This window comes from Protopterus annectens, chromosome 15.part0 (assembly GCF_019279795.1).
Source record: "Protopterus annectens isolate FY-2018-M chromosome 15.part0, PAN1.0, whole genome shotgun sequence".
Classification (NCBI taxonomy): domain Eukaryota; kingdom Metazoa; phylum Chordata; order Ceratodontiformes; family Protopteridae; genus Protopterus; species Protopterus annectens.
The window spans coordinates 445,916,520-445,940,537 of NC_056749.1; the positions used below are offsets into that span (position 1 = coordinate 445,916,520).

Genomic DNA, 24,018 nt, shown 5'->3' on the forward strand with positions numbered 1-24,018 from the left:
TTTGCAGTCTGAAGCAAGGCAGTGATGGCCCCATAATCCATTGTCTGGCTGAATCTGAGAACTTACTCACAGAGACACCTGCCTTCCAGGAAATTAGACCATTCACATCTAGCATTCTCCTCATAGTTTATTGTCCATGACCTGACTGTGGTCACTTAAAGGACTAAGACATTAATACTATATATATATATATATATATATATATATATATATATATATATATATATATATAAACATATATAAACAAAATAACATCTGCACAGTACATGCATGCCATCAGTATAAGTTTTTTTCATGATTTGTATCATCATTTTATACACAATACAAAGAGATCAAGCGTAATATAAAATGACCCATTAAAGCTATGCTAGAATCTCAGAACTCCACTTCCTTTCATGCACAAAAAAACACATTCACTGCTGAAATAGATTATGCTGTAGTGCTTTTCTTGACTAAGATGTTCTTCTTAAGAGGCTACAGAGACAACACAATGCATTAAACTTCCCTAAACCTTAATAAACATATGAATGCGGTCTCCCCGATTTACACCGTTACAAGCAGTCTTGCTGCTATATAAAAAAAAAAAGCACTGTATACACATTTTGTTGAATGTGATTACAACAGTAAACTCCTAAAAAACAAATCCTCACGTTTTGGAGGTGGAGCTGCGGTATGTAGGAGGTGCAATGACTTTTCCTATATTCTTCAGTGAGCAGAGGTGGCAAAGGGACTGAAGTACGTTCTAAGAGTATAGTAACTTGAGTCTGGCAAACTCAACTTGGTAGTATTGATCATAGCATATATGTCTGGAACCGTGCTCTTTCCTCTTACCTTGCAGTCCCCCAAGCACGATCGTACAGAGTATTCCTCTCCTTGAAGGTACTTCTCCAGCAGGGAGTCGAACTCCTCATATTTTTCCTGAGCATGTTGATCCAGCGTCTGGTAAGCCTGGACGCAGCTGCTGCACACCTCCCAATCCCCGGCCACACTGGTCCGGCCCAAATCCAAAATAAGGTTCTCCAAGCTGCAGTTCAGGCTGTCGGGGCCGCGGGCCATCCCCGAGAGCAGCAGGTCCGAGATAGTGTAGGAATCACAAAAGGAAAGGCTGAATGATTTAAAATAAGCCAACAAGGAGCTCTTGTTTAAGGACAAGGAAGATGTACAGTCTCCTTGCAGCAAGGATTGCAATTGGGTGCAGGCTGAGTCCAAATCCAGGTGAACGTGGGCACCAATGCAGGGCGGTACCGGAGCAGCAGATTTGGTCAAATTGCTTATAAAAATATCTTCACACCTCCCCGCCTCTACAAAATGCGGATCTCCTACCACCAGTTGCAAATTAGGATTGGATGTGATCCTTAGGTAGACCTCACCACCACCATCTCCTGTTGCGTTGTTGTTGGTGTAGCCCAAACCCCTGTCTTTGGACCTGAACTTGGCCCCAGCGCACAGCCAGAGGTGGTCAGAGAGCAGGACAGTGAAAAATAAGAGGGATGCGAGAGACATTCGCCATTTCTGTGCCCTCTCCGAATCGGCGCAGGGCTTGTCGTTCTGTCTCGGCGCGCAGCAGATTTTCAGCACGGCGTCATCTTCCCTTCGATACATCCAAGCCCCCCTGATCATATTTTAGGGGGGCGGGGGAGGGGTAGAGGGCGGGGGGGACAGGGAGACAAAAAATAAAGGATCTCCGGTCGTGATGCTCGTCGCTCCACTCCTATTTTTCTCCTACAGAAATAAAACAATGTCACCTACATCTTCGGCAGCATATTGAGATGGGCATCATCATTCTGATGGCTGGGGAAAAAATCCAAACGGAAAAGGAATCAAGTCGCACAGTCTTTGTTCTATATTTTCAAAGGGATCCATTTCATATTGTGAATAAATACAAATCAGCCCCATAGATCCACTATGTCAAGCCGGGTGTTGCAAAGAAAATAAAGAAAGGCAAAAAACAGATAGAAAACGAAAACAACCCATTGAGCATCCCTTAGGTGCTAATGTATCCAAGAAAATGCATAATCCTTCCAAACATATGCATAACAAGAAATAAAATCAGTTCCTGACCCTCATCCTTTCGGGTGGACTCTGCTTTTTTAGTCTTGTTTAGATGTTCTCCCTTCCTTTTGTCTATGTTCTCTTCTTTTCTGAGGGGGGTTGCCGTTCTTGTTCCTGCTCATCCTGGATTCCTAGTGCTCCGGCTTCCCCCCCGCTCTTCTATTTCCCCCTCAGTCTGTCGCCATCTTCAGCTTTGCAGAGAACACCTTGAGAAATTGATCAGAGGCTGGGATGGGGGGGCGCGTGCGCGCTCGCTCACTCCGTCAGTTTCCATCCCTCCTCCAATTTCTCTCCATCTTCATTCAGCCCCCCCCCCCTTTACCGCGTTCATTCATCACATCATCCATTCACTGAAAACCTGTTGTTCCAAAGCAACCCCCCCCCCCCCAACGCAGACAATCATAGGCACACACATACACACACTTAGCAGCAGTTGCGCACAAATGAAGAGCGGCATTGCTTGGCAGAACAATTTTATTTGCAGACTAGGCTGTTAGGAACGTGTGTGTTTTATAAAGCATACTACCTTGTGCAACCACCCGCCGTTGCCTGACAGTGCAGTTTATTCTGTAAGGTATTTCCCGAGTTTTAAGGGTATCAAACATACGTTTGCCTGCTGGCAAGCAATGGAATTAACAAGGCAGAATGATTTAGTGCAACGCTTACTTAATGACAGTTGAAGTTTGTCTCACACTGTGGCACTTTAACATTGTTATTAGTCTCCATCGCTGAGTGCACTTAATCTTAATCACTAGCCTTCAACTGAAAGCGCTAGGACATCCGATCAACTACTTGTCAGATCCTTTTTACATATTTTGGAGGCAGGGACATAGGGTGCAAAGTTAGACTGGTAGTTTCCTAGTATCAGGGATCATGGCATTAACATCTAATCAGTGGAAAGAAGTATGGTGCTGAAGAACAGCTCCTTCTCAAGCCCCATCACAATCTGGCAAAGTCACGAACTGGTGAAGACATCTGGTTGAAAAGCTTTTCTGGTGCACTGTCATACGATCGGCATCATTTTATTTCAATATGCATGTGCATTTTTCAGTGCAGCCGAAAGATATGCATGCACTGACATCGCTCACAAAAACAACGATTTCACACCTGCAAATGAAACAAAGCAATTTTTTTACTGCTTAATGCCTTTCCGGACTCATGAAAAGAAAGCCGCCAAATTGAGGTGGATGCTGGTAATGCAGTGAGGTTACGCAAGAGTCTTTCATCTTTGCGACACACTGCTTTCCCTGGTGTAGCAGAGCTTCAGTGTTCAGAGCGTGAGCAGGATGTTGATAGCGAGGAGATTGATTAAGCCTAGTTTCCATTATTCCAACACCAGTGCCAAGAAATGTCTTTTGTTTTGGCAAGGACGGGAATGTTTCAGGTCTCCTGCCACTCTAGGCAGAAATAAACGTGGCACCCCATTGTTTATGCTAGCAGTACCATATTTACACTTCTGTGCAGCATCATAAATCCAAAACGTGAAGGGCAGTTGTCAAACCTAGAAGACATGCTTATGATTTTGCAGAGTAGTATTTCATCATACTTCGTATTTACACTGAAGCTGATACATTCGCTTGTAGGGCAGTAATAGGCTTTTTAAGTGTTGGTGATGCTTGCGAAGATGAATTTACACACACATGTATATATATATATATATATATATATATATATATATATACACACACACACACACACATTTGTAAGGTATACTGATACAGTGTGCGTGTGTATCTCTTCAAGGAGTACTGCAAGGCAGGTTTCTGTATGAATCACATACCAGATAATCTATAATTTTGCATGGTATGAGTGTTCACTTGTAATGCACGTAAATTAATTTACCTTTTTTGAAATGGAACATTCATTGCAAGTACTGCTGTAACAGTGAAATAATACATATTAACTGGAGGTTCGGTCTGCTCAGACGTCTTAGCCAACCTCTGTAACTAATTAGAGTTTCTTCATTGATCTGTAGCTTTATTTTAATACTAATTACAGTTTCTTCACTTATTTATAGCTTTATGTTAATGTTGTCAAAGCTACTCATGCCGTCGCCACTTGAACTTTACCTTTTTTCTGAAAGGTAGACTAGGCACACACATTCCCTTTAACCAAAGCTCCCAGCCTTCTCTCTAAAATGAGGAACATAACCTCTTATAATGTGGAACAAACGGGCAGAATACGAAACACTTGCTAAAAGCTTATTGTGAGCTTCATCTTGGAATCTCACCGGGTGGTTGAAACGTGTTACTTTGTACTTAAAAGTTCTTTTAACGAATTAGTATGATTTAGTGCTATTTACCACCATGGAATTTACTGAAAGTGTGGCAGGCCCTTTCAATGTGGAACTGCGCTGCCCTTGGAATTTAAGACTCGAAATGGGAACGTTCCTCATAATGAAGTACAGTTGAAAGGAGTGCCTTTAACATTTCCAACAAAGAAATAGTATGTTTTCACTTATTTTACTCAAATATCTTACCATGTTTCTGAAATGTGTTTTACCTTATGTACATCTGTCAATGCCCTTGAGTTATTTGTTGTTTTGAGCATGCAACCAGTGCTGATCCATGCATTTCATCCTGAGTGACACCCCCAAAAAAGTTTACATAGCCAGTTGACGGCCCATTTCAAGTCTTGGCGTGTGATAGATGTATTTTACAGTTTTGTTGCACTTCTTTCAACGGTTGCAACTGTTTTTTTCCCATTATTGAGGCGGAATAATTAAACAGATTTAGTATAACAAGCAACATGTACGCTGGCAAGAACACGAATTTCCCCACTACTATAGGGTTGCCACCTTTTCAAATGGCCAAAGTGGGACATTTTCAGACAAACATCAGATTTTACAGGCTAGCACATACCCACGGTCAGTACAAAGGATAGAACTTAACTTTTTTGCCTAAATAATAGCTTATTCTTGTAGAATTTTAGTTGCTTATTCTGTTTCTTATAACATTTAGGTATTTTAGATACAGAAAAACTGTTTTATGCAACTATTACATACAATATAGGACATAAGTATGTCTTCAATCTCAGGACATTTGCCATTTTTATTATTTTTTGTCAGGACACAACTGCCTAAAGAGGGACTGTCCCTCTCAAAGTGGGACAGGTGGTAACCCAGCACTACTAATCCGCCTCCTTCTGCTCTAAATACTACTGCTGAAAATGTATGTCTCTCCCTTTAGTTAGACTTTCGCCTTGATCATTTTCAGAAAGCAGGTAGGCTGACATAATTCCATGGAATGTTGCACCCCAAATTGCTACTGAGAAATGTTCTCACAACGGATGCTGGCTACTGCACTGTTTCACACGTATAATTCCAATCACATCTCATCACACTATTTTGCCACATTTATTGGAAAGACCAAATCATAGCCCTTACTACTGTCTTTTATTGGGCCATACATCTACATTTAATTCCATTTCCATCCATAATTTCACTCGGGAAGTTATTTGCGTGAATTGTACCGCGGTTCCTACATAACGTCACAATTTCTATAATCAGAGATCCAAGCAAAGGAGGTGGAAGATTCGGGAATCACTCCCTAAATACGCAAATAAGACTAACGCGTCTTACCTCGTTATTTATCTTACTTTGATGTCGATTTCTTGTCATGATTCACGGGCATGGCCTAGAAGTTAGTCTTTCTTTTCTGATTTTTCATGCTGGCACACTCATTTTTTTGACAGCATCACATCAGTATCGCTTTTTTTCATGCCATATGTCTACAACTGCCTAAATGAATGCCTCCAACAACAGGCGCAATATTGCTAATATAAAAACAATATTTTGATAGTTTTTTTTTGGGGGGGGGCAGCTGAAAATATTGTCCATTGTTAAATGGTAGTTGTCGGGGGGGGGGGGTAATACTAAGAACTTGTGAATATAAAATAGAAATTGCTCGCTACACCTCCGCTCCCAACCAATGGATGCACGGAAATAGACACTTAACACCGAGTACACAACGGAATTCTCATCTTAGTATCCGACTATGAATAAATACAACCTGACAAACATTACCTTTACACACTGTTGGTTTTCTCATATCTTTATCAGACACTTTTATGCTTTTCTTTGGTTATCTTGAACAGTACTGTTATGAATTTTCTACAGTGGTTTTTTTTTTAGACATTTGTTTTAAAGTGCATGAATTGCACAGCTTGTAAGTTATACTAGCATTGCTCTGCTGCTGCAGCAATTGAATTATCCTTTCTCTAGTGGGTTGCGCGACTGTATGTATGCGCACGCGCAGAGCTCACGGTCGATGATCCGTTAGGTGACCTGAAACCTACGAAGACCAAGGAAGTTTATCGTCGGTATGTAACCATTCGGCAGACCAGCTTTGCAGTTTCAGCGACATCAAAGCAGTTGTGCAACATTATTAAAGTCGTTTAGCAGCAGCAAACTCACACTACTAATGTAAGGGTCTGAAAAAAAGTCAGTTTGGCTTCTACAAAAAGTAATCGAAGTCGCGCTTTTAGTAATGAAGAAGTTTTAGCATATTGATACTCTAGGTTCTATCAGTGCGATTGTTAAGGCATTCCTTCAAAAATGCAACGTCTTTGCACCAGTGCGTGAAAAGTTATTGAATGAAGCTGGTATAAGGGGCACCCGATGACTGTAGCACTGCAGCGCGTGCAATGCGACTATGTGATTTTGTATAGCAAATTCGAAGTAAATACTGTGTGATCCTGAATCAGTCAGACGATATTATTATTGTACACTAATAAAATCAGGTGACTGCTGCAACATAAAAGTCGAGTTGATACTGCTGCTTGAAAAAAAAATGATAAAATAATGCAGCATGACAGTATCTACACAACGTTCTTGCCATTGCACTGCAACGGCTGTAGCAACCGGTCTATAGTTTGCAACGTTTTTAATGATGAGGAGAACCGGTTTGTCTGATTACATTCGTATTATTTATGTTAAGAGATATTATAATACTACATACTTAATTTGGGCAAGTTTTAGTACTGCATCATTAAAATAGTAATGGCTTTCTTGTAGCACTGCGGCACTTGGTGGTCCCAGTGTTACACTTGAGCAGCAACTGAGTTATGCTCATATGTTGTTAGCATGGTGTTTGAAAAAAATGACACTTTTTATTAGATTTTTGATTGGAAGCAGATAATGACACTCTTAAAATGCTTGAACAGTAGAGTATGTCATTTTTGCATTGCTGCCACAATACAGATATATTATTATAGCAGCATTTAACTGTTTGGATGCTACCACTGCTGATATACGCGGAAGTATTTTTTTAACGTTATGTCAGAGTTGCTAGAGAATCTTTTGAGGGATTACTCAGCCAGAACAGTCAGTAAAATAAGTGAGAGTAGTAATTGAACTCCAAACTGAAAAGCTTTGAAAAAAAAAATGGAAAAGGGGTTAAATGACTTGGAACACCAAAAGTAATTAAAATTCCAAAAAGGGTATGTGTAGTTAAGGCAAAGACTAATTTGGTAAAGTATAAAATGCATACAGAAAGAAAAGGTATGTTAACTATAATGATTGCAAGAATGTCAAAGTTAAGATAGAGTGGTACAGCGAATAGTGTTGTCACCTTACAGCAAGAGATTCCTTGGTTTGTTGCTTGGCTTGGATGCCTTCTGTGTGGAGTCTGCATGTCCTTCCTGTGTTTGCTTGGGTTTCCTCTGGGTGCTCCGGTTTCATCCCACTTTCCAAAGACATGCAGTAGGTGGACTGGATACTCTAAATTGGCCATAGGTATGAGTGTACGTGCAAGTGTGTGGTGTGGAAGAATTACTGTGACAGGGCTAGCCACCTGGCGGTGTAAATCTTGGCTGTAGATGATTGTCACCATTGCAATAACACTTTGAACCCATGTGAAAAAAAATGGGAAGAGGGGTCGTGGATGGATGGATGTCAGGGTTGATACAATTGCACTGCAATATAGATAGGCAAAGCTAACCCGTGGTGATGGTGCTGCGGTAGCATTGTCGCCTCACAGTAAGACGCTGTCCGGTTCAATTCTCAGCTAGAGCATCTACTGCGTGGAAACATGCGTGAATGGGCGTACCTTCATTGAAGGTTGTGCATCAGACCTGGCAAGCTGGTACGTAAAAATCAACTGTTGTGGTGACCCCTAACCAGGAAAAAGCCGAAAGACACAAACAATAGATAGGCAAAGCTGATAACCTCATATGTACTGACCTGGCCACCAATGCTTCACAACTGCATGGGGTCTACCACTCTTCCTTCTATTCTCACCACCCGGCTTACTCCTATATTGTTGGGGTAAGTCACTGATCCTAAAGGTGCCCTGGGGGTTTAGATAATCTGTACTTCTCTCCGGGAAGGGGGGAGGGTTGATTATGCCCTATCCATTTCCCTTTTCACCACTCCACACACTCATTGCTTTCATCCTAGGGAACTCCAATCTTATGAGCATGCTGCACTCTGTTAGGGAGCATATCAGTGAGAGCCCTCACACCCAGGACAGACATGCCCATCCCTTCCCTGCCTGGTGGAGACCAGTCACCCAAGCCATTAATTGAACCTAGGTCAGCAGGGATGTAGTCAGTCTCTCAATGCCATCATAGCTGCTAAATGACATAGTACCTTTGAGCATACTCCAGTGTTGCAGCTAGACCCTCGCTTTAACCAGACTCAAGCATCCATAACCCCTGGATTAACTTGCTTTCCTTCACTGCCTCTGGCAGTATGTGCCATGTCACCATTGCCTTTTCAATGAGGCAGAACTACTTTAAGTCAGTGTAGAGCTATTACTTTCTTTATTTTTTATTAACATTTGTTTTCTAGGATAGTCCAGCTAGGCACAAGAAGTGACCCATTTTAGCTGAGACCTAGAGAGGAAAGATCCAGTTCATATAATTAACAAGGATAGTTTCAAAACATTGCCTACACAGTTATAGTAGGGATCACAGAGCACAAGGATATATATTACGTGGCATAAAACTAACAAGCACAATTTCAAATCATTATGTACAGAAGTACAGCAGGGTTCATTAAGTCTAGGATACATATTGCATTACATAGTAATATTTCATACAAACTTTAATAGAGCTGATCAAATACGGGGGGGGGTATGTCATTAAATGCTTACTACATCACTTGCAATACTAAAATATTGTGTACACAAGTCCATATATAGACATGTTGGAAATAATTTTTAGGATGCAAAAGATATAGCTTTGTTAGTTTAGCGATGGATAAAAATACACAGAGATGTGTTAGAAATAATTTGCAGAAAAAAAAGGGAATAGTCATTTTATTTAGCATAGTGGTGGTGAATGATATGTTAGATGCAGGCATTCGTCACATTAAATGATTTTTGTCAGAGTGTAATAGAGAAGATTGTTAAATGGAGTCTGAAGATTGGCAGAAATAGAGAGTAGCAGTGGTATTAGGGACTGAAGTTAGTATGAAAGGGATAGCATGATTCAGCCAAGGAGTGATTGTGATGCTACTGCTATAATAATCTGTTTATGCCATAATTACCATTTCAAACATTGATGCATTTTCATTGTGTAACCCAGTGCAACAAAGAACATGATCTTTGACTTCTATCAAGCATTTAGCATGCACTTCTGTCATAAATAATAGGTTCAACTTGTCTGCCTAAATTATCAGTTACATCAGCTCTCACTGGATAGGTATCCCACCCTTGTTGTGTCATCAATAAAAAAACAAAATTTTCACTCGGATCTTAGAGTGATGGCCAGTACTGTGGTATAGAGAGATAACCATATTCTGGATGTTATTTGTATCCTCCTCTCTTTCTATCTGTTTCTGTTACTGCTCTACCTGTTCCACCATAGGTCTTCTGATATCTGACACTGTTGTGTCCATATGATTTCACCTTTTTCTTCATTCATTTTGTATGTGTTAAGCTAAGCCTTTCTTGATACATAGTCTGCTTCATTCTCCTCACAGCCGTTAACCCTGGGTTATGTACTTTTAGCATTATACCATCTGATCTCTGAATAGCTATCAGAAAGGGGTATTATACTCCATAAACAGTCTTACCAGTGCCCTGTATCTTAAGAACATGTCTTCAGAATTTTTCAAATCCACATCACTAGCAAAATACTTTACATTCCTTTGGCACTGCTTTTTCAAAATGCAGTGCAGGATTCAACCAAGAGTTGATTGTAATCCTATTTCTGCAGCATTTTGTTTATGCAAGGATCACCTTTCTTAGTATTGACATGTTTTCCTCTTGGTTTCCACACCAACAAAGAACATGATCTTTGATTATTCTATCATAAATCATAGGTTCTACTTATCTGCCTGCATTAGCATTATATTATATGACATCAAATATATCTGGAGGTGGGTATCTTTATCTAGGGTGGTATTACCAATAAAAAAATAATTTTCCATCATATCCTAAAATTATGAACACTGCTGGTGCAAAGAGGGATAAAGACCTAACTACAGCCCAAGTAACCTGGGTTTGAGTACCGGCTTGGGCATGCTGGGTACTGGAAGGGGGAAATGAGCATGCCCATCCCAGGGGGGAAAGTTCATGTAGGTATTCTCTGTGGGGAGATATGGTACATAGAAGGGGAATAGCTCTGGAACATAAACAGGTAAATGAAGAAGAGGGGCAAACCAAAGCATAGATCGTAATTAAAAAAAAAAAAAAAACAGTAGAATCAGTAAGTGACAGAACCTCAGTCCACCACCATCACCAGATGCCCATAGGATCAACACTATTCCCAGCCTTAGAACAGAAATAATACTGGGACTGTAGCAGAAGCTGGTAGACCTGATGATGGATGGAGACACTGAGATAAGCCATTAAGAGTGAAATAGAATGGAGATAGGGAACAGTATATGTGATCCCCTGTGTTTGACCAAGCTTACATTTGTTTGACAAATGTAGGAGTGTGATTTAATGTTGACAGTACAGATGGCTGAATGGTGGATATGTCGATGGCATGGAATGTTGATACAGATAAATGGGGTTGGGGTGAGAGTATGTGTGTTTGTGTGTGTGTCACTTAGGGTTTGGGTTGAGGATGAATGAAGGATGTGTCTTGTGTGTACATATGCCACCCCCTGTACATTAAGTAAAACAATAAAGAGGCATGGGGTAACGAGGAAAGGAGAAGATTAAGGTGAATATTTAAATGTCTGAACATTTTCAAGCCATGCTTCTCTTTTTGTTCTTTATTTCTTTTTTTAAGGAAGTGTATTTATTAGTGGATAACATGAACACATTTGGATGTTTCAATACAATGTTATTTCTTTTTCTGCTATTAACACTGAAGAAGAGTTTACATTCTCTGGAAGCAAGGTTAAGCACATTAGGCACTTAGATTAAACGAGGACTCAGTTGATTTTAACACAACATTTCAGTTGTATCCTAGATAAAAAGGATACAACTTCATCTGAATAATTCAGGATAATTGATTGAAGAAAGCTTTGAATAACTGGGTTAAGATATAAAGCTCAAAGATGTAATAACTATAAGAATCAATCAGAGGAGGTTAAAAAAGTTTGGAAAGAGAGATTGTATAAGCCATTCACAAAGAAACAGTGGGAAGATATATGTATCATATTTAAATACAAAATGACAAATCGTTGATTGTAAAACTGCCATAGTATTAAAGAAAATAAGACCGGTATATTTTCACATCACAAGACTTTAACAGATTACCTAGGAGATCCATACTGTATATATAGCAACAAAACATTCAAACCATCAAAATCATAATAATCATACCTCAGTTTCAAATGTAAAAGATGCAGTAAACAATGTCCATACTCATTTTATTACATTTACAAGTCAGGTTAAAATATGATGAACATAAAATTCATATCTTTGTTTCTAACAATGTTAATATGATTTTGATTGAAAATATTAACAAAACCAAATTTGGAGAACAAGTAGAACATCTGCAAGACAATGAAACCCTAGTTTTAGATGACTTATATCAACATTTTTTATTTACTGCTTCTATAAAATTTCTCATTATTTTTAATGACATATTTAACAACATTGTTATGAAGGAAGTTATTCCTCATTGTTGTTAATACTCTGCTATTGTTACTTTTTAAAACAGGATAAATACCCCACTGTGTATATTTCATACAGAGATATTTCCATAATATGGAACATAAATTATTATATCCATTGTAACTTTATGACAGCTAGAATTCAAAGTTATTTCCTCATTATCCCATATGAGCAAACAGGCTTTAATAAAATAAAACATTATCTAATAATGATAACAGTATATATTTATTTATTTTACTTTTGTTGACCGGGCTAGTTTAACTGGATATATGTCCATTTTCAGTAGAGACCTGAGGAGAAAAGCTCCGAGACAATAAAATAAAAAAAAATATAGAAATAGTCCACAAGAAAAGTGGAAATACAAAATAATTACATAAGTATACAACTGATTGGCAGGAATATTATAGCAAAGCATTTTTTTTTATTTTTTTATTTCAACTACCATATATGAAAAATAAAACAAAAATTGTTCTTTTTCAGTTTATATAAATATAATATAATATATATATATACATATATATATATATATATATATATATATATATATATATATATACATATATATATATATACATATATATATATATATATATATATATATATAAGAACAAATAAAAAGATATTTAATGTACATAAGATTCACACAGCACAGTAGGGAGGTACAAAAATAAAGAGAAAAAATGTTTAGTCACCTCAAATACAGAAGGTAGAGAACTCTCAGCAAAAAGAATTCAGTTAGGGAGTCAAAATAGAAAAAAAGGAGAAAAAGTATCAGTCAGGCTTGGAGCAGGGGCAAAGCCATTGGGTTTTAATGAAGTTTTTCAATTGTTTCTTGAAAAGGTTGGTGGAAGTAAGGGATGTTATTTCAGTTGGAAGTTTGTTCCAAGGATTGCCAACAGCATTTGAGAATAGGCAGTCCCTGGATTTGTTATTGGATTTAATGGTGGCAACTTGTTGCTTTTTAGCAGATCTTAGGGTAGGAAGGTTTTTATAAGAATTTAATAGGCTACATAGTATGGGAGTATTTGTAGGATGATGTAAAATCTTGTGAATAAAAATTAGTTGCTGGAAAACTAGTTGGTTTTGTACTTCCAGCCATCCTAGACGTTTAAGATTAAGGCAATGGTGAGTACGGAAAGGGGCAGCGGTGGCAAATTTGGCTATGTTGTTGTAGGTGGTTGCTAGTTTATTTAGATTGCTTTTGGATAGATTCGTATAGATAGGGGAGGCGTAGAGTAGGGTGGAAATGAGGTGGGTTTGGGCAATAGAGATCTTTGCTGACTCTGTAAGAAATGGTCTGATTCTATAGAGGAATCCAAGTTTTCTATTTACTGATTTAATAGTTGAGTTAATGTGTTTGTCAAAGTTGAGATGGTTGTCTATTATTACACAGAGGAGTTTGGCGGTGGGTTTGGGGGCTATTTCTGTGCCATTGTTTGATTTCACGATGAAATTGATAGAAGGGGACATCTGTGTGGGGGTAAATAGTAGTAATTTAGTTTTTTTCGGGTTCAGGAGGAGACATCTTTGATGGAACCAGTTTTCAATTAAAGTAAAGACTGTTTGCATGCTAGTATGTAATTTTGCTGGGGAGGATGCGGCACATATCAGAGTTAAATCATCGGCATATTGTATGCATGTAGTTTGGGGAAGGGAGGTTTTTAGATCATTAATGAAAATTGTGAAAAGGAGAGGTCCAAGAATGGATCCTTGAGGGACACCAAGGGTGATAGGAAGCTGAGAAGATAGATTGTTTTCCCATAGGACAGCTTGTTTTCTGTTTTCAAGGTAGGATTGGAACCATTTTACTAACTGAGGATCAAGAGAGAGAGTGATTCAAGTATACCTATCAATAGTTGGTGGTTAACTATATCAAACGCCTTTGAGAGGTCTATGAAGAGTGCAGAAGACAGAAGGTTAGTATTCCTGTTTTTATTAATGCAGTCTGTAAAGGATAGAAGAGCTGTTGTAGTACTATGGTGTGGCCTGAAACTGTGTTGGCAGTCAACTAGTAGGTTGTTTTGTAGGAGGAACTGAAGTAATTGCCGGTGGATACATCTCTCCATAGTTTTTGCAGGGGGAGAGAGAAGGGCTATGGGGCGGAAGTTTGATAATTAATTTGAGGTACCTCCCTTATGCAGAGGGATGATATAGCAGACTTTCCAGATGGATGGAACATAAGATTCATTGATAGTTCTGTTTATTAGGATAGAAATAGGGTAGGCAAGTACACTAGCTGCAATTTTCAGGTATTCAGCAGGGAGAAGGTCAGCTGATGGTGTACATGGTTTAAGTTTAAGAAGCAAGGTGTGTATTAAAGATGTTGGAACAGGCTGAAGGTTAAAAGACTGGGGCAAGTTGGTTAGTGAGGGAAATTTTGTGGTGGTAATAGGTGGTAAGGTAGTTGCTAGTGATTGGACTGTTTCAGAGAAAAATTTGTTAAAGGTGTCAGCAATTTGGTTGGGAGAGGTTTGGGTTAGGTTAGAGGGGGTAGGTGCTTTGGACTGTCCTGGGTGGAGTAATTTGTTGATACTTGACCAGAACTTTTGAGGATTGTTTTGTTGATTCTGTTGGATTTTGAGGTAGTAGTTTTTTTTGTCAAGGATTATGGATTTTTTAGTGGTGTTACGAATTTGTCTAAAATTTAGGTGATCAGTTAGGTTTTTAGTTTTTCTCCATTTGGACCAGAGTTTGTTTCTTAGTCGAATGTTTAGCCTTGTGTCCTTAGAGAGCCAGGGAGCTGGTTTATTTTTTGCTCTAACAGTACAAGTGGGAGCATGGTGCTCAAGGATCTGCAAAAATGTTTTGTTAAAGTATGAAACGGCTTTGTCAAGAGGTAGGTATTTTAGGGGAGACCAATTGCAAGCTTTGAGCTCAGCTTGAAAATTACTTGGGTTGAGATATTTTTTTGTTTCTAGTAGTTCTAAAAGCTATCAGATTATGAATGTGAGTCTTTTGCCTAGAGATGTAAGTAAGAGAATGGTCACCAATATTGGGGAGTATACCTGTTTGATAAGTATGAGGGTCATTATTTACTAGTATCCAATCTAAGGTAGTTTGTTTCTTGCTAGGTTTGTGGGTCCTGGTAGGGAAGGTAATGGTTTGGTGGAAGCCAAAGAGGTTTATATGCGTAGTTGGGGTGGCAGAGGTACAGCTATTCCAGTCAATATTAAAGTCACCAAGGAGTATGGTTTCTTGTGGTAGGGACATGGAAAGCCAGCTAAGGGTATTTTCAAGAGTTCTGATATTGTTCCCTGGGGGGATGTATGAGCAGATAATGTATATTATGCCTCTGTTAAGAAAAAAAATACATTAATATGCTTAAAAGGTGGAAAACACTGATTTGTTTGACTACTTACATTTATTAAAAGTTTACTATAAAAAGAGTTTCACTGATAATTTGTCATTGTTATTTTTTGTTAGATGAGTATTGCAGAAGTGAAGCAATAATTAACTTGATTTATATAGTATGGGCAAGGAGGCCAGTTTTACACATTTTTGAGTAACACCTGAAAAATATAAAAATATTTTATTTACCATTTTATACATTAATTTCCCTAATATCAGTCTCACAAACATTGGAAGTTTTAGTTATTCTGGCATAAGTTAAGTTGCTTTCAGTAATTACAATGGCCACATAATTTAATGTCAGAAAAATATATGAATAATAATCAGTTTAAAATGTCTCTTTATTGATCAGTCCATTGTCTACACCATTTCCTTCACTCATGTCAAAACCTGTAAAATTCAGATGACTTACCTCACGCTGATATTTTCATACTCATACTTAAATAATTCAGATGACTTACCTCACAATGATATTTTCATACTCATACTTAAATAATTCCAATGACTTACCTCATGCTGATATTTTCATACTCATATTTAAATAATTCAGATGACTTACCTCACACTGATATTTTCATACTCATACTTAAATAATTCAGATGACTTACCTCATGCTGATATTTTCATACTCATACTTAAATAATTCAGATGACTTACCTCACACTGATATTTTCATACTCATACTTAAATAATTCAGATGACTTACCTCACGATGATATTTTCATACTCATACTTAAATAATTCAGATGACTTACCTCACAATGATATTTTCATACCATACCTCATGCTGATATTTTCATACTCATACTTAAATAATTCAGATGACTTACCTCACGCTGATATTTTCATACTCATACTTAAATAATTCAGATGACTTACCTCGTGCTGATATTTTCATACTCATACTTAAATAATTCAGATAACTTACCTCACGCTGATATTTTCATACTCATACTTAAATAATTCAGATGACTTACCTCACGATGATATTTTCATACTCAAACTTAAATAATTCAGATGACTTACCTCACGCTGATATTTTCATACTCATACTTAAATAATTCCAATGACTTACCTCACACTGATATTTTCATACTCATACTTAAATAATTCAGATGACTTACCTCATGCTGATATTTTCGTACTCATACTTAAATAATTCAGATGACTTACCTCATGCTGATATTTTCATACTCATACTTAAATAATTCAGATGACTTACCTCGCGCTGATATTTTCATACTCATACTTAAATAATTCAGATAACTTACCTCACGCTGATATTTTCATACTCATACTTAAATGTTTTACAATGATGTACCTTCCTTTTCATTGCCTTCTTTTTAGAGGTACCAGGAATAATACTGTTTCTTACTCTAGAATTTGTTTTCTTTATACTTGGCCTGACTTTAGTTGTTTTATCCTGAGAACTAGCTGTGAACATTTTTAATGAATTATTTCCTAACTTATTATAAACAGGGCTACCATTATATTTTCCGACAGTTATACATTTTGTAGCAATAATACATGGCAGTATTAGAGTCCGTACTTGAAAATGCTAATCTGTTATTGACTGCCCAATTTGATACAAATTATGCTGCAGTTTAAAATACAAATGTATTGTTGCATTGACTCTAAACTGAAGTTCCTGTAATTTATTTCAATTAAGGCAGGTGTTATAAACAGGTTGAAGTGCATTCGCTGGAAGTACATCACTTGAAGAACATTCAGCCAAATAATAATTATTATTCAGTAGATCATCAAACACATATTAATTTAAATGATCCATTTCGGTTATAATAAGAACCAAAGAAAAAGGAATATAAAATAAGAATTTTGATGGTGTTATTCGTAGTCCAGGGCTTCACATTTTTAGAGCAGTGATCTGCAAAGAGCAGTGTTATGTGTATATGCAAATCATGGACATTCAGCATGAATACCTACATGTGGAGGAGTTGTAAACATGCCACCTATCACAAAAGCATAACACTCTTAATGCATGAGTGATAGGGGGACAGCTACTACACTGATTTACAGGTATGCATATGAGTGCAATTCACAGACATGAATCTGTAATGAGCCATTTGCATACTAAGTGCACAAATAGCCCTGAGCTTATGTCAGTAAGTAGTAGTTTTCCAAGAGAATATGGAGATGTGATGGGAGTTTGGTTGGTGCTTATGCATAGTTGGACATTTTATTGAAGGGTTGCTTGGGTAAATTTATCAGTTTGATGCTTGTGCATACTAGGGCATGTTACCAAAGGGATCACTTAAGGAGATGTTTCATTTTGGTGCTTCTGCATACCTGGACAACATACTCCTGGATTAATTGTTTGGGGAAATAATTCATGTGTATGTCATGGATGTGCTTGTGCATCCACAGTCTGACTACTGAAATGATCACTGGGCAGAATAATTTATTGCGTCATTTTAGTGCTTGTGTATACTTAATACTAACTAATGAAGTGGTCACTGGTAAAAATAAATCATTTGTGTGCCAAGGAAGTGCTTGTGCATACTTAGGCAAACAAGCTTGTGGACTGCAACGCCAATATCAAAGGCAAAGCATCACTTTTTACCACCGGATGACACATACAACAGGGATGTTGGACTATGAATTCCAAAACTGCCTCATTAGCATAATACACTTTATAACATTTCTTATTTGCATTTCATTATTTTTAAGGCTTTTGCATTACCATAAATAGCCTCTATGAATCTCACCTTTCTTACACTCAGTCATAAGCATCAGGGATACCTCTACAATGTTTGCTCAAGTGACTTTGAATACCAACCTAAGTGTTTGTATGTTTTTTTTAATTATACCATTATGAAGGAGTGTTAAAAAAATGTCAATTTCCCAGTTGTGGAATGACATGAGTAAATGTTTCTCAAAACTCTAACAACGGCAACATGTGAACTCTGTTTTATTATAAACCTGCTTATACCCAGCAGTACAGAAATATTCCTAGTAAATATACTGAGTAACAAGTAAAAGAGCACAAGGGATATCACAAAGAAAATCAAAATCTAAATAATATTAATATTCCTAGTAAATATACTGAGTAACAAGTAAAAGAACACAAGGGATATCACAAAGAAAATCAAAATCTAAATAATATTAATATTCTTGTGACAAATTATTCAACAGACAAAACTTCTTGGGCTACTTTGTGTGTGTGTGTGTGTTTTGCCAAAACAAAAATTTATTATCCATTTACTGAAAAAGCATATTTTTTAAGTTGCACACATCCATATATTCTTAACACCTTAGCACCACAGCATACAAAAAGAATTAAAAACAGCCATAACCTGATGGCACACCAACCAATGCAAAGTCCTTCCGAAAAACAGAGACAAAGAATGGATTAACTGGCAAAAGAATAAAAGGGCAACAATTGGCAACTATTAAGACAGCTATGAAAACAAGTCAAGAAACAAGTTAATAGAGAAATAAAAAGTCTTATTATACTCAGGTACAAGAAAACCCTAAAAACAACCCTAAAAAATTCTGGTCCTTCATATCCTCTCTCATCAACCCAGGTAGAAAAAAAGGATCCCAGCCTATACCCAGACATTACACATCTTCAAACATCTACCTATTTCAATACATGCTTTATAGAATGAATAGCCAACTTAACCTCAAACTCTTTTATTGCACCCCCTTCCACACAGCTAACTTCCCCTATCTTAAATCCTATCACAATTCCTACACAAAACTCGCCTATCTGCAACTTATCCTATACACATACAGACAATTGGAGCCACGTTTATCTTTCAACCAGTTTCTATAAATCTCATAAAAAAGCTTTTACATAAAGTGACACCTTGTTCCTCCACAGCTGACAACCTTTTCCTGGAATACCTAAATCTAGATGCAGATGCAATAGCATACCCAATCAGCATTCTTATTAATAGGCCAGTAATGGAATCCTGTGTTCCTAATTTGTGGAAAATGGTACATATTATCCCTTTATATAAAGGTGGTAATTCCACTGGCATTAGAAATTTCTGTCCCATAGCCATCCTGTCTCCCCCCTCTAAAATCATTTAGAGATGCATGCATTAACATGTTCTCCAGTATCTCTTACAAAATAAGCTAATCAACAATATGCAACATAGATTTTGGTCATACAACAGTGCCTCCACTGCATTACTATGATTTATAGACATTGTCAATAAAGCTTGCAACTGCAATAAACTTGTATGTGTAGTATTAATAGATCTATCAAAATCCTTTGACATATGATCTCTTACATTAAACTCCTCAATCAACTTTCCACCCTGGGTCTAGCATCCCCATCTATTCAATGATTCTCTAGCTACCATGCCAACAGGTATCGAGCTGTAAAATGGCAAAGATCCATTTCTACATACCATCCCACTTACACATGAGTCCCACAAGGATCCATCCTTGGCCCTCTACTATTATATATTTGTATCAATAAACAACATCCATCTTTTTGTGAAGGCATCCTGTTTCAGTATGCAGATGACTCTACCATTACCTGTTCTTCAAACACCTTAACTCACCTCCAAAAAAAATCATTAAACAAGCTGTCATCACCATTGAAACCTGATATACAAGAACACAACTCCTACTCAACCCTCCAAAAAACAAACTCCTCCTGTTAACTCCCAAACCTTATACCCCTAACAAAGCATCTTTTAAAATCTTTTCATCAAATTGCACTGCAATTGAATTAGTTCACCATATCAAACTTTTAGGAGCCATAATGGATAATAATCTTAAATTTGACCTGCATATCCAAAACAATATAAAGAAAAAACATCATAAATTAGGCATGCTGTACAGAAACAAACATTTTCTGAGCATGCCAACAAAAATTACTCTAGCAAAAACCTGCCTTCTGCCTTCCCTACTCTATGCAACACCAGTTCTAACCAATTTACAATCAGCCACACAAAACAAACTTGAAAGCTGCTACAAAAAAATTGCCAGGTTTGCTATCAATTCATCCTCCTTTACCAATCACTGTAAAGCTCTGCATACCTTTAGCTATCTGGAACTCCCCCTCCACCTCTCCTGCATTCAACTAATAGCAGCACATAAAATTATACCCCTTTATTCAACATATATTTTCCAAAAAGAACTCTTAGATCAGAAGACAAACAATTTCTCATGATAAATAAACCAAAATAAATCCCCTGAACAAAGCCTATACTCATACTCTGTAGCAAAAACATGCAACGACTTGCTTCTAACTAACTAAAACTGTTTCTGTCTTACCCACCTTTAAATGCTCCCTAAAAGAATACTTAAAAAAATCTTGGATTGGATCCTGTGTCAATCCTGGCTGAACTTACTCACTATACTTAACTCACCATCTTCAACATGAATCATGCTTCCAAACTCTCTCTCCACCCTCCTATTCCACTCCTTTTTTTCCTGTCACGATCTTACCTTATACACTTCATCTCAGCAGACCTTTCCTCTACCTTTTTCCTCCCTACTCAACTAAGCTACCTGAAGACACCCTACCCTGCACTCTTCTTATAATCTCCTTCTCTTCATCTTTCTTAATTCTATAACTATAATATGAACACCATCTCTCATACTAAGACATTAATCAATTTCTCCTCACTCTCTCTAATGATATAATCTCTAATATCTTAATAGAATTGTCTCAAGTCTCATTTATCACATACTAATCTATGTTACAAATAATATGACTATTGTTTTTCTTTACATATTTTCTCCAACTCATGTTATTGTTTTTCATTGCACATTACTCTGAAACATATGTTCTATGATTTTCTCATTACAACATTTTTTTTATTCTTATGCTTTGTAATGTAACATGATACTTTGTGATTTAAAATATATGTACTTGATTTTTGAAAGATTGTGATTGTAGAGCTCTTTTTCTTTGGTCTCTATTGAAAATGAACAGTTTCTCTCCCAGTCAAACTTTCCCGGTAAACCATTATCAAATAAATAAATGACTAAATAAATAAATAAATCACGTATAGCTAAAAAGTAAGTATTTAAGAAATTATAAAAATACTAATAATAGAGATAAATATTCCAGTGTATACTATTAACAAATGTTTATTAGGTCAGCTGAAAACTAACCTGTTAGTAATTAAATTAAATTTTCTAAATTTTGGAAATAAATATAATGCCTTTGCAAAGATGCAAGATGTAAATGTCCACTTTCCTGATGTCTGCTTATGGAGGGAAGTTAATTACAACCCATACTGCATTGTGATTGGCTGGCAATCTTATTTGCCAAACTATTTCCTGGTCTCTTCCCAAACACTATATCAATCAATATCCAAAAACACTGACTGAGGTATGGCTCCAGTTCAAAGAAAAAGGTAAAAAGGCAATGAAAAATTCTTCAGTAGCAGTACTGGTTTATTACAAAGAGACACAAGCGCTTTCACCAATGCTTCATCAGGTGTACTCAATCAGATAATAACCACACCCTATATAGTAAAATTTATTGACATCACATAGCATGCAGTATAGTATTTAAAAAGACACACATATAAAAACACTTGTTAAATAACATATCAATATACATAAAGTGTATAATATGAAATATAAATACATATGTATGTTCACAAAAAATATTGTAAAATACATACAATAAAAATAATAAAAAAAAACACCTCATCTCTTCAGACCCCTTTTTAAAAGAACTGGTCTGATAGGTAGACTTTCATTTAACCCATGTCCAAAATTGGCCCTTAGCATAACAATCCATCTAGCCTCTATCTCCTCAGTTCTTAATCTAACATCACTCCCTCTGATAGTCTCAGATGTTGTAGAAAGAACCTGAAATTTAAAAATGTGATTGTTGCCTGTTCTACTGACATGTTTGGCTAGGGCATTAAAAAGAGTACCCTTTTTAATATGGTAGACATGCTCTTTTATCCTTTCCCTCAGGGCTCGGTCAGTCTTACCTACATAGAAACAGCTGCAGGTTTCACAAACTGCCAGGTATACCATGTGCATAGTACTGCAGGTAGACAATACTCTGATATCAAAAGTTCTACCTGTATCTGGATGTTTAAAAGACTTGCTTTCATTTATATAAACACATTGAGCACATTTGCCACAGGGCTCTGTGCCATTCTTACCATTCTTTGTAGAACTGGCCTCGGGGGTGCATAATCTCCTTTTCAAATTTCTATAATTCCTAAATGTGAATTGTGGTCTCAAGCCTACTACCTCTGCTATTTCAGGGTCTGATGTTAAAATATTCCAATGCTTATTAAATATTTAAGTATACATACTAACATTTTTGGAATAAGGAATGCTAATTCTTAATTGAGTGTCATATTTCCTAGGACTTCTGACATACCCTTCCGAAAAATAAGGTCTGGCTTTGGTATATCTAAACTGTCTAACTTTGTTCTCATTCCTTGCCACCATTTCTTCACTATAACCTCTCTGTGACAGTTCTAAACTGGTAGCACTCATTCTCATCTCATATTCTTCTGTGTTAGCACTAAGTCTGGACGCTCTTAAAAACTGATTTTGCACAACATTATTAAATATATAGTTAGGGTGCATACTGTTCCTAGAGAGTAAACCATTCACCCAGCACTCTTTCCTGTACATTTTACTAGTAATTCTCTTTTCTGAGTCCCTAAATACGGACACATCTAAAAAAACTAATCCTTGAATCTGAATAATCAATGATAAATTTCAAAAACTGAGTCGAATTATTAATAAAGTTTAGAAATTCTAATAAACATGATGTTGTTCCTCTCCATAAAATGAAGCAATCATCCACAAACCTCCTATAGAAATATATATAATTTTTATAGGGCCCATCCAATATATATTTCATCTCCCATGTCACCATCACAGCATTGGCATAACTGTTGGAACAAGAGCTCCCCATGGCTACACCATTTTTCTGCCAATATACTTGGTCTTGAAACACAAACAAGTTATTGCACAAAACTAACCTCATCAACTCCAACAGTAACAATTTCTCATCACCATTGTAAGTTCCTTTTTTCACTATAAAGTCTTCTAGAAAATCAATACCTATAGTATTTGGAATGATCGTGAATAATGACACAACATCAAGTGTGACCAACAATAGACCATCACATATAGATTGTGAGTTAATACTTTCATATAAGTCATGCAAAAAATGTTCAGTGTCTCTTAAAACATGTACAGATGAGTCAACAATAGGTCTCAATTTCTTCTCTAAGTATATAGAAATATTCTCAGTGCACCAACCTCTCCCTGAAACTATTGGCCTCATATGTGGTGCCTTTATGTTTTTATGTAGTTTGGGAAGCCCTTGTATAACAGGCAAAACAGGTATGGTCACCAGAAAATATTTAACTAATTCTTTGTCAATAAGTCCTATTCTTTCCAAGTACTTAATATGTTCTGAAACTGAAGTGATAACAAAGCCCACATGCAATGAATCAACCTTAACATAATATTCTCCATCACATAACATATCATGCATTAATGAAAAATATTGATCTCTATCTAAAACCACTATCCTGCCTCCCTTGTCGGCAGGTCTAATGACAATGTTTACATTATTTTCTAAATTCCTTAAAGCCTGAAATTCACTTGCACTTAAATTATTTCTAGC

General features: G+C 36.9%; 1 protein-coding gene across 1 annotated transcript; it reads right to left on the minus strand.

The window, feature by feature from the left end:
- Positions 1–263: 263 nt before the first annotated feature.
- Positions 264–2,289, minus strand: NALF2 (NALCN channel auxiliary factor 2). Its single transcript, XM_044057189.1, has one exon. The coding sequence runs from the start codon at positions 1,618–1,620 to the stop codon at positions 706–708; it is 915 nt and encodes a 304-aa protein (XP_043913124.1). The 5' UTR covers positions 1,621–2,289; the 3' UTR covers positions 264–705.
- Between the last annotated feature and the right edge of the window lie 21,729 nt (positions 2,290–24,018).

Bases quoted from the DNA above. Each gene is read 5' to 3' on its own strand.
- NALF2 (XM_044057189.1), bottom strand. From the start codon at position 1,620: ATGATCAGGGGGGCTTGGATGTATCGAAGGGAAGATGACGCCGTGCTG.